Source organism: Dendronephthya gigantea, unplaced genomic scaffold (genome assembly GCF_004324835.1).
Source record: "Dendronephthya gigantea isolate DGI-Jeju-01 unplaced genomic scaffold, DenGig_1.0 000020F, whole genome shotgun sequence".
In the NCBI taxonomy this organism is placed as follows: domain Eukaryota; kingdom Metazoa; phylum Cnidaria; class Anthozoa; order Malacalcyonacea; family Nephtheidae; genus Dendronephthya; species Dendronephthya gigantea.
Genome location: NW_021163030.1, coordinates 1,207,167 through 1,218,746, shown reverse-complemented (window position 1 = coordinate 1,218,746; position 11,580 = coordinate 1,207,167). Strand labels below are relative to the sequence as shown.

The window sequence follows — 11,580 nt, the reverse complement described above, 5'->3', positions numbered from 1 at the left end:
ATTTTGTTAGGATAGTTTCAGAGAACTAAAATAAAACAGTGTGTAACTGAAAGGCAACTTGTGTTACTTAACCCAGATGTTTGTTATAAATTATTTAGGACATAAGACTTACATGTGCAAAACTAAAATGAGTAAATGACTTGTAGTTAGTCCTGCCAGTATGGCCGAAATCTTCTTTGGCCACCGTAAATTTTTTTTTAAAACAAAGTGCTGAGGTGGAGAGCTATTTTGCGCCTGGATCAGGCCACTGGGATGATTGTGAAAAGGTGGCATGCTCTGTTAGTCCGCATCGCAAGACAACATTATTACTTCATTGAGCAGGATTTTTTAATGGAACAGAATTCTTCGCTTGATTTACAAAAAGGGAAATGCCCTGGGAACAAGGTTGTTGATTTCTTTTTCAATTATAATCAGTCAAGTGAATCAAACGTTTTTTAAATCACGGTTGCCACGCTGGCTAAATTATCTCTGTGAGAAACTAAAATCTCTCAAGTCATAAATCATCGCATTCTAGTCCAATGTTTACGAGTTGCAGTGTTAGATGTCCGCAATTACGTGTACATGCTCCGCAATCCGTAAATACTCGACCTTGCGTCATACTTCATATATTTCCAACGCGGACTGTGATTGGACTGTGTGACTGGGTGTGATATCCTGTCACGTGATCAATATTTGATGGATAGCTCAAAATATCCTGAATAGCAATAGCGCGTTGTGGAAAATAATTGTTCTGTCTTTATTTCATTCTGTTGTATTTGCTAAAATATTGAAAACCTTAAATCAAAGATTATTTCAGCGTAAACCTGGAGTAAGGAGGTGAAAATGAATGAATATTATGGCGCTAACATCCCTGGAAATGTTCCCTATTTTAACCCTGTTCCTATAAACTCCAGTATGAATCCGACGCCTCATCCTCAGGACAACGAAGTATACAACTTTGATATCGGAAATCTGTTTACCAGCCTGCTAACACAACATGGAAGTATTGATTCCCTCGACAAACCGTATGCCTGTGATGTTTGCAAGAAGTCATTTTCACAGGCAAGTGCTTTAGATCGACACAAAAAAGTTCATTCTAATGAACAATATATTTGCGACATCTGTGGACAACGCTGCTCTCAGTCAGGTGATCTGATACGTCATCGAAGGATACATACTGGAGAAAAACCTTATACCTGTGGTGTCTGTAAAAAATCATTTTCACAGTCCAAGTCCCTTGCTCGTCATAAGCGTACACATTCAGGCATCAAGCCCTACACCTGTGATGTTTGCCAAAGGTCTTTTGCTGATGCAGGATATTTAGTTATTCATAAGAGGAAACATACTGGAGAACGTCCCTACAAATGTGGTACTTGTGAGAAAGCATACTCCAACCTTGTCTCTTTACAGAATCATATACGAACACACACAGGAGTTACCCCTTATAAGTGCGACAAATGTGATAAGAAATTTTTTACTTTGCCTGGTTTACGTTATCATGAAACTACACATACAGGTCTCAGACCTCATAAGTGTGACCAGTGTAGCAAAGCATTTGCTACATCATCAAAACTAATCTGTCATAAACGAACACATACTGGTGCTAAGCCATATAAATGCAATTTGTGTGACAAGGCATATGCCCAGTCTTTTGATCTGAAACGTCACAAAAAAACACACAGTGGTGTCCGTTCTTTCCAGTGTGACTTGTGTTCCAAAGCATTTTTCTGGTCTGGCAGTTTACGTGAACACAAGAAGCAGCATCTTGAGGACAAACCATTCAAATGTGATATTTGTCAGAAATCTTTCACTTGGTCAAGTGCACTTGGAGATCACAAGAAAAGTCATGCTGAAGCTAATGCTGATAAACCTCATCAATGTGATGTTTGTGGAAAGACATTCAACGCTTTGGGGTACCTAAACAGACATAAAAATAAGCACACAGAAGATGAAGTCAACGGAGTAATACCACCCAGTACCAATCCATCATGCAATGGACGACTACACACCTGTGATGTTTGCCAAAAAACATTTACAACATCCTCAAGACTAAAGTGTCATATGAGGACACATACAGGAGAAAAACCATACCAATGTGACCAGTGTCCTAAAGCTTACTCTCAGTCATTTGATTTAAAACGACACAAGCAGACCCATAGTGGCGTCAAAAGTTACAAGTGTGACTTGTGTGAAAAAGCATTCTTTTGGTCAGGCAGTTTGCGACAACACAAACGACAGCATGTTGAAGACAAACCATTTAAGTGTGACATTTGTGACAAAAGTTTTGCATGGTCAAGTGCATTAGGAGAACACAAGACTACTCATGGAATTGAGAAGCCTTTTAAATGTGATTGTGGAAAGACATTTGCTGCATTAGGGTACCTGAATACTCATAAAAGCACTTGCAATGGACAAAATGCTGGTCCTAATTGTGATAATGATGTTCAAGATAAAGCTGTTAGCCCTACGAAAAATCAATGTGATGTTTGCAAGAAAAGCTTTGTAACCATGTATAAATTGAAATGCCATTTAAGAACACACACTGGTGAAAAGCCATACCAATGTGATCAATGTCCGAAAGCCTATGCCCAGTCATTTGATTTAAAGAGACATCAGGAAAGTCATGGTGGAGAAAAAAATTTCAGTTGTGATCAATGTAACAAAACATTTCTATACGCATTCAGTTTACGCAAACACAAGAAACAACATTTGGCAGGACAATCACATGAATGTGATGCTTGTGACATGAAATTTTCCACTGCTTCTAAGCTCAAGACCCACAAGAGAACACATACAGGAGAGAAACCATACCAATGTGACCAGTGTCCTAAGAGCTATGCTCAATCATTTGATTTGAAACGGCACAAGCAGACCCACAGTGGGGTAAAGAGCTACCAGTGTGATATGTGTGACAAAGCATTTTTCTGGTCAGGCAGTTTGCGTCAACATAAAAAACAACATGCTGCTGAACTTCTACTTGAGTGTGGACAAACGTTAGCTGCACTAGCTAACCAAAATGAAAACAAAAGTAATGATGATGATGAAACAACAGAACAGCCTATTTCAGAAAATGGTGATAATCCTACAACTGAAAAAGCCGAAGTTAGCAAGGGTGGCGAAAATTTACATAACTGTGAAATTTGTAAGAATGCATTTGCCTCACCATCCAAGCTTCTGGCCCACATGAGAACACATACCAAACAAAAACCTTATCAATGTGACCAGTGTGAAAAAGCTTATTCTCAGTCATACGATTTGAAACGACACAAGGAGACCCACAATGGTATCAAAAGTCACAAATGTGATGTTTGTAACAAGGAATTTGCTTGGCGAAAAAGTTTACGTAAACATGTGAAACAGCACCATCCCGAACAAGTCTAGCTGTTCACTTTCCTGGAATAGTATACATCAGTTGCAGGACATGGCAATTCTTCATGTATATAACAGGGATAAAAAGGACAAACATAAGCAGTTCTAATGACAAACTGTAGAACTATAAACAAAGGACCATCAATATGCTTGAATTGAATAAGTACAATGTATTATATATTGTAGTAGGATGATAACTGATTGACACTTGGGGAGTTTTGCATGCCTTTGCACTTTCCTTCCTTGGTTGTTGAGGCTTGGTGGTATGATTGATGTAAGGATTCCATATTAGCAATTAGAGGTGGTGTAATGTCAGAAGTTTGTTTGTAGAATGGTACATTTATTAGGTTGTTTTACTATATGATAATCCCATATCCACATGTTTAATATGCTTACATGTAAATAGAAAGAAACAATTGTTTTATTTTCATTTTTCAGTGTAAATGGGCAGTGGTCACATGAGAATGTGAGTTGATGCAAGTTAAATTAAGTTGCACATCTCACCTGTGTTAATAGGTTGGTAAGGTTTGATAAGCCAAACCCAAGCCTGACTTGCATCTTCAAAATTTTAAACCTCATGATTAGTTCCCTCAACTACCTCCTAGCAATTTAATTCAGGGTACATTCACCTCTGTATAAAGAGAACAAACTGAGACTGCAAAGTAACAACGCTATCGTGCTTATTTAATAGAATATCTCGGTAGTCAAGGAAGAGAAAATATTTCCTATTTTAAAACAAACCAACTTGTGATGTTGATCGTATTTTTCGTACCATTTGATGCTACCAAAAAATGAATATTTCGTAGCATTTTATAGTAATTAGTATCAATATTATTATTCATTACAGCACATTTTTACACCTCACTATCCAGCTGCACACCTTTAGATCAGTGAGTCCAATGCCACGCCACTGATCTCGATGCGCCACGCACGCTCAAACATAAATGGCGGTTTTCTGCGAGAAGGCCGTTGTTTGATTGCTTTAAATTAACTCTGACTTTATGCTGAAATATCATTGAAAATTTACGTATAAGTCCTTGATTATTTCCCTAAAGCATCAATCGTTAATCTGAGTATTTTTGAAGTCCGGTTTTTCAGTTCTTTACAAAAAAATTGAGCGAAATATGAGTGGTGGTGAAACAAGAAATCCTGCAGGCGGCGAAGATACTGGCTTCACAGAAACTCAGAATGTGGCTGAAGAACAGGCAAGTACAGATGAAAACATGGTATTAGACAATGTCGAGGTAACTGCACAAACTATGTATATAACTGAAGGAGACAGCTCTCACGAAGGATTAAATAAGTTACAGGAGATTCGTTTTCAACAGATGGCAAATGAAACTTTGCCTAATAAAGAGATAGCCGTAGAAAGTTGTATAATGCCCGAGGAAATTAGTCAGCCGCTTGAGGCTGATACTAACGCTCATTTGATAGAGCAAGATAATTCAAGCGGCGAACTTAATAATGCTGGGTCAACCATAGTACATATAGGGTTGACAGACATTGTTAATGCAGTACAAGAGGCTTTAGCAGGGGATCACAGGTTACAAGGGGAGAGTGTTCAGGCAGTTGGCCAAGCCATGAGTGTTGATGAGTCAACTGGGGAGAGTTTTACAGTGATAGCTCAGGAAGGAATAGTTGCATTGAATCAAGGGATAAACGATGAAAATAATACATCAATAGAACTACATCCTAGTTTGGTTGTTAGTCAGCAAGGAGTGGAGGAAGCAAGTCTTTTGACAGGATTAGCCAACAATGAAATACCTGAGCAAACCACCCAGTATGTGGACATTAGTACTGAAAATCCTCCCCAAAACATGGAAATTAGTTCGGATTTTGGTAATGTGATGGTGAATACTCTAAACCTATTGCCTTCCTCAAATAGAAAAGATTCAAAAGTATATTCTTGCAACTTCTGTGTCAAAAGCTTTTCACAGCCGCACCAGCTTGTCCGCCATGAACGCATGCATACAGGAGAAAAGCCATATATTTGTGACATTTGTGGCAAAGGTTGTTCTCAGAAAGGTGACTTAGTCCGTCACAAACGTAAACATACTGGTGAACGCCCATATAAATGTGACCTCTGTGACAAAGCATATTTCAAATCAGCGGACTTGAAATATCACAAAAGAAAACATACAGGAGAAAAGCCTTATAAATGTCCAGTTTGTGACAAATCATTCACAGGGTTAACTACATTGAGATACCACTCACGTACCCATACTGGAGAAAAACCTTACGAGTGTGACATTTGTCAAAAGAAATTTAGCCAGTCAAGTTCATTAAAGCTGCACAAAGCAACACATTCAAGAGAAAAACCTTTTGGATGTGACATGTGTGATAAGAAGTATGGTTCAGCACCTGGTTTGAAATGCCATAAGTCAACACATACTTGTGATAAAGCATACAAGGCTGTTCAATGTGAGGTTTGTAATAAAACACTTTCCCATCTCTCAAGTCTGATCTGCCATAGAAGAACACACACAGGTGAAAAGCCATACCAATGTGATCAGTGTCCTAAAGCATATTCCCAATCATATGACTTAAAGCGACACATAAATACCCACACTGGATATAAACATTATAAGTGTGACATTTGTGACAAGGCATTTTATTGGTCTGTGAACCTGCGTGAGCATCGAAAGCAACATGTTGAAGACAAACCTTTTAAATGTGAATTCTGCCCGAAAACCTTTGCATGGTCCAGTGCCCTGGGACATCACAAGCGACAACGACACATGGGAGATAAACCATATCCTTGTGAGACTTGTGGTAGAACATTTGCTCAAACAGGTTACCTTAATCGTCATATCATGAGCAAACATGCTGGTGAAAAGAATGTTGAAAATGATGATTCAACTGATGATTCAACCAAAACTACCAAAAAGAAGAAACCTGCACGAAAACGAAAGTTACCTGACTCAACTAATGAACTAGAAGAAAATGATTCAAGTAAACCAGCTAATGCCTCTGATCAATCTTCTCCGACCAACCAAGCTAACGAGCCAGATCCGGTTGATCTCAGCAAGCCAACTGATGAATCAGATCAAGCTGTTTCAAGCAAGTCAACTAACAAGCCAGATCAAGCAGATCCCAGCAAGCCAACCAATGAATTGGATCAAGTTGCTTCAAGCAAGCCAGCTAATGAGGCAGATCAATCTGATCTCCCCAAGCCAACTAATGGATCAAATCAAGGGGATCTCAGCAAGTCAACTAATGCATTAGATCAAGCTGCTTCAAGCAAGCCAGATCAAGCAGATATCAGCAAGCCAACTAATGAATTAAATGAAGCTGCTTCAAGCAAGTCAACTAACAAGCCTTATCAAGCCAATCTCAGCAAGCCAACTGATGAATCAGATCAAGCTTCTTCAAGCCAGCCAACTAATGAATCTGATCAAAAGGATGTCACCAAGGCAGCTAATGCTTCAAATCAAAGCAGTTCTGTTGAGCCAACCAAAGAACCAAATCAAGCGGATATCATCCAGGCAACTAATGAGCCCAGTCAAGCTGATCCAAACAAGCCAATCAATGTGCCAGATCAAGCTGCCCTAAGTGAACCATTTAATACATCAGATGTTGGTGGTTCCACCAAGGGACAAAATATGCAAAATGAAGATGCAACTCATTCAAGCAAGGTGATTGTTACACCGAATCAGAATGATTCAAATATGACAAACTAAGATGTGGATCTTTGCAATAGTGATACAAGAAAAGTGATTTATATGCAAACAAGATTCAAACATAGGATGAATGTGTTAGAATTTTTATAAAAACTTTTGGATTTTGATGATACAATTTCCTCTACTTTTTCAGTGACATTTCTTTGCCATCATGATTTAGTATGGGCATGTTTTTAACCCATTATGTTGTAAGTGTGATAAGCATTCAGTTAGTGGTTATTTATTATTTACGTATTCAAAGTATAACCAAATTCAGATGATATAACATGAAACAGAAAGTTTTTTGACATTCGTCTTGAAATGGTGGGGAAAAGGATGGCACAGTTTAGGATATAGTCGGTTGTAGCATGGATAGTATAATAAATCTATTTCATTATCCATGGTTTAAAAATCCATCAATCTTCCGTAAAAAGAAAAGTAGGATACACTTGGCACATCCAGAAAACAACAAATTACAGTAGGCCAAAGTAGGTGGGAAGGTTCATGTATTTAGACTGTGAATTTATTTTGAAAACTTGCAATACCAAAACGTAAGTGTAACTGCATGAATGTCTGTAGAGATTGTGTTTTGACTTAAGGTAGCTCGTTGGCATCAAATTGTAGTTTTATTTTTTATTCACAAAATAAGTGTTAATATCATTCTGCACAAAACACAAAAGCTTTGTGTTTGTTTTTTAAAACACAATTGTTTAATTGGATTGTGAGTAGTAGGAGAACTTTATTTGAAAAGAAGAAAGTTGTAAACAAGCGACCCACAAGGACTTGTTCCGTCGTTCGTGATTCATCGTATGTATCGAGCTGCCTTAATATCATTTTGATCATATTACATTATATTATATTTTGTGTGTAACTGTTATTACATATTGATTATAACGTCTAATTTGAGAGTACATTTTGAAAGTGCATTTATTTGTCATGTGTAGTTATTGCAGCCCAGGGCAGGGTTGATGCCGTTACAAGAGGATACTTTCAGAATTCGGAATACTTTCAGATTTAATACCTTCTCCTCAGGGGTGTAACTAGAACGATCATTGGGGGGGGGGATTGAAATTTATATATTCAGTTCTGCCCGACGGATTTCTATTGTAAGCTATTGCACTTTAATACTGTAAGACACCAAGCGACTAAAAAGGACAATATAGCCTAACACGAATGGTTTGTTATTCTCCACTGCTCATACTTTATACTTTACGAATGAAGGTACGATAAGGTGTTAATTTGTATCGTTTTTTCTCTTACAAGTCTTTCCTCTCTGAAGGCTTTTTCAAAGGCGAAAAAGGGCGCTTAATCCAAGAAGGAGGGGAGTTTAGTTGAGAGGTGGGGCAAAATTGTGGCGTCACCATCAATTAGATGACCATGTTATGCGTGTTCGACATTTGAACACTCGGCATGTGTGATTTGAATAGGTTCGAACCAGGCCAATGGACTATACGATCGCTAATGTGCCTAAAAAGGTCTAAACGGTGACTTGCATAATAACATAACAAGGCCCAGAGTTCGAATCCCAACCTAATAATTTTATATTGATTATCAACTATATAATTACATGTGTTTGTTCATGCAGAATTACCAGGATATTAAGTGTGCAAATAATTTCTTTCTGTTGCACATAAACTTTATTACATATTCGCCGTTGACATTGCAAATTTGATTTTCTCAATTCATTATGACGTTCACTTTACAGCAATTATCATATTGAAAAATTAGCATGCAATCACGAGCATCGTTGCTAGGTTTTGGTGGAAATTTAGTTATTTTCTATCAAGTCATATCTATATATGATTAAACTGATTAAAGCAACAACGGCAATCTCCCCAAAAGTATCTCTCAGACACAGAGAGCATACTCAATAATATAATGAGAACTTTGACGTTTTGAACAGAAACTCTTCCAAAGAGTTGCAAAGCCTGAAGGTCTATACTCGAAATATCGTGAGCTATATATATTATATAGCATAGGGAAAATATAGGGAGATAATGAGATATGCAAATTTCGTCAACTCTCAACTCCAAAGTCTCAACTCCAAAGTTGCAATTACCGTATACCACAATTTTCCCGACACAGCAATCACTGATGTTATTTACCTTGAGGTCATTTTCTGGTTTTTGCACTTCACAAAGGAACCTATTATATTTAAAGTAAAAGCCTTGGTACTAGATTTTACGCTTACATTCTAAGACAGTAATTAAGATTTCAATTTTCATCGTTCTAGAAATTATTTGTCAGCGACTACTTTTATGTATATATACCACTAATACCAGTATGCTGACAGGATTACGGTTGTGTTGTCTCTTGATTTGTTTCACGTCTAGATGAGCAAACCAATGCTAGCAAAGATCTCCGATAATTTGGTAACCTTATTGCATAAATTATTGGATTGACGGCAAAATTGACAACTTCGACGGGAAAAAAATATTTGAGAAATTTTACTAACACTTTTTTGTCGATTGACCAGCCTTTGAAAAACAAACGATCGACCAGAAGAAGTTGCGAAGCAAATGTGTAAGGAAGGACAGTTACAGCCAATATGGTCAACATAACAAATACAACAATTAATAATTGTCGCTCGTCCCTTATCCTCTCCAGCCTTAAACCTCGTGTGCTGATAGAAAGATTGCTTCTTGTTTCTCTGGATATCTTTCTCAGGCTCAAAATAATTCTTATGTACACGATGAAGATACAAATGACAATGACATCAAACAGAGAGAATACGCTGAAACGTACATAGTTCCGAATTGTCTTGATTTCTGAGATGCCTGCTAAAATCGCTGCGAAAGAACATACAATGAAAATGCAAGCCAACGTTCTTGGTTTTGTTACGATTAGTTGCTTCTTCAAAGGATAATGAACAGCGATATACCTTTCTACCGACATAAAAAATATGAGATAAAAAGATATTTGAATGGACATCCAAAAGATAAAATAGTATGTGCGCAGAAAACCTTCAGATGGTGCACTTTCAAATCCCCATATGATTGTCATCAAGCAGGTCACAAAGTCTGCAACTGTCAGGCTTTTGATGAAATAAGTTGAAGTGGAGTTAAATGTTTTTAGCGGGTTGATTAAAAAGATAAGTAGTAAAGCACCGTTACTCGCTGTTCCCAACACTCCAATTGAAACGATGATGATATTTAACAGATCCATTTCTAAACCGCTTTCTTTTTGACTATAGATACTGAGTTATTAAGTATATGTCAGCCTCAGGTACATAAGAAATAGAATCACGCCTTTTTAGCAACCGCTCTGTCGAAGGCTGTGGCCGGTGTTAATGTTCCGCTATAAATAAGTGAAAAGCCCAAAATGTAATATCACAATTACTTAGCATATGTTAGTGATTAGCTAATTTCCATTCTCATAAGATGAGTAATGTTTAATTATAAAAACAATTAGCCTGGCGTTACAATTTCTAAAGAAAATTTCCTAGCTTATAGAGAACAAGAGAAAATTATTGATTGTATAATATAATTGATAAAAACAGCCATATCTGGAAAGCCCAGTCAAGATATCATTATCAATCTTCTTTCCAGCATATTTTATACATGGTTGTCATGACAGGATTAACGTGTGCAATAAGGCTAAAACAAATAAAGAAATTTATCCTAATTTATTAAAACTTACTCGTTTTATTTTCATAGAACACAGCGCATCACAGCGAGTTTCATTAAATTTTAAAAAGAACGTCGCGGTGTCTACTCTGACACAATGAACTGATAAAATGTGGTGATCATTTTAAATGGATCGAAAAAGAACTGTTTTCAGATTTTTTCTGTATTCTCCCATCACAAATTAGTTCCATTAATGCTCATTTTTTGTTTCGTTGAGAATTTACTGTAAAACTTGGTCTGACTTCCCCAGTAGGACTACGCGCGATTCATTGTGAGTTGGTGGGGGGTATGCATTTTCAATTTAACAATTATTTCGGCCAAAGTCATAACTTCTAAGTCATTTAATGTCATCATAATCGATGTATTGTGACATTATTGATGTCACAAATAATTTAGTAACCTAAATTGAATTCTATTATTCAGAATTATCCTTCACATGTTATTATCCCACTATTCCCACAGGCTAGGAGTTGAAAAATTGGTCACTCGTTGCGCGATCTTAAATTGTACTCAATTGACTTCCGTCGATACTTTCTATACAAAACGATTAGATGAAATGCCTAGAGTAGAACTAAAAAATATAGTTTTAGTTGAACAGAGTTGGAACTAAAAAATGCTGCATTGTTCAGTAATTCATTTGGCAATGTCTTGGGTTTCATGTGAAGTCATATACAGTTTTAGTGGAGGGTCAACTCGAAGTCGAGACCGCTAGCTTGATCATCGCAGAGTTTTTCACTGTATGCGCATGTTGACTTTGTGCTTAGCCGCAATACATATGTGTAATTTTATATCAATAGCTCACTCCTGTGTTGCACAAGCGTCAAAACATTTCAACTGACCCCAGACAAATCACTGATTAAAATTCTTCATGAAACCAATCAATTAATTTCGTTCTAAACATTGAAGATAAGAGTATCGATTTTATACCATTGCAAGGCAACATTATT

At 37.1% G+C, this 11,580-nt stretch overlaps 2 protein-coding genes across 2 annotated transcripts; one reads left to right on the top strand and one right to left on the bottom strand.

The window, feature by feature from the left end:
* Positions 1 to 706: 706 nt before the first annotated feature.
* LOC114521529 (zinc finger protein 91-like) lies at positions 707 to 7,876 on the top strand. Its single transcript, XM_028541998.1, has 2 exons — positions 707 to 3,354; positions 4,422 to 7,876. Exons 1-2 carry the CDS (start codon positions 823 to 825, stop codon positions 7,026 to 7,028), a joined length of 5,139 nt encoding a protein of 1,712 aa, XP_028397799.1. The 5' UTR covers positions 707 to 822; the 3' UTR covers positions 7,029 to 7,876.
* A 728-nt stretch (positions 7,877 to 8,604) lies between these two features.
* LOC114521279 (cannabinoid receptor type 1A-like) lies at positions 8,605 to 10,278 on the bottom strand. The gene has a single exon (XM_028541651.1). The coding sequence runs from the start codon at positions 10,170 to 10,172 to the stop codon at positions 9,303 to 9,305; it is 870 nt and encodes a 289-aa protein (XP_028397452.1). The 5' UTR covers positions 10,173 to 10,278; the 3' UTR covers positions 8,605 to 9,302.
* Positions 10,279 to 11,580: the final 1,302 nt, after the last annotated feature.

What these genes read in the sequence shown, in the direction of transcription:
- LOC114521529 (XM_028541998.1), top strand. Translation starts at nt 823, where the DNA reads ATGAATGAATATTATGGCGCTAACATCCCTGGAAATGTTCCCTATTTT. An exon ending in AACAGCACCATCCCGAACAA is followed by an intron (nt 3,355 to 4,421) that starts GTCTAGCTGTTC and finishes TCGTTAATCTGA; the next exon opens with GTATTTTTGAAGTCCGGTTT.
- LOC114521279 (XM_028541651.1), bottom strand. Translation starts at nt 10,172, where the DNA reads ATGGATCTGTTAAATATCATCATCGTTTCAATTGGAGTGTTGGGAACA.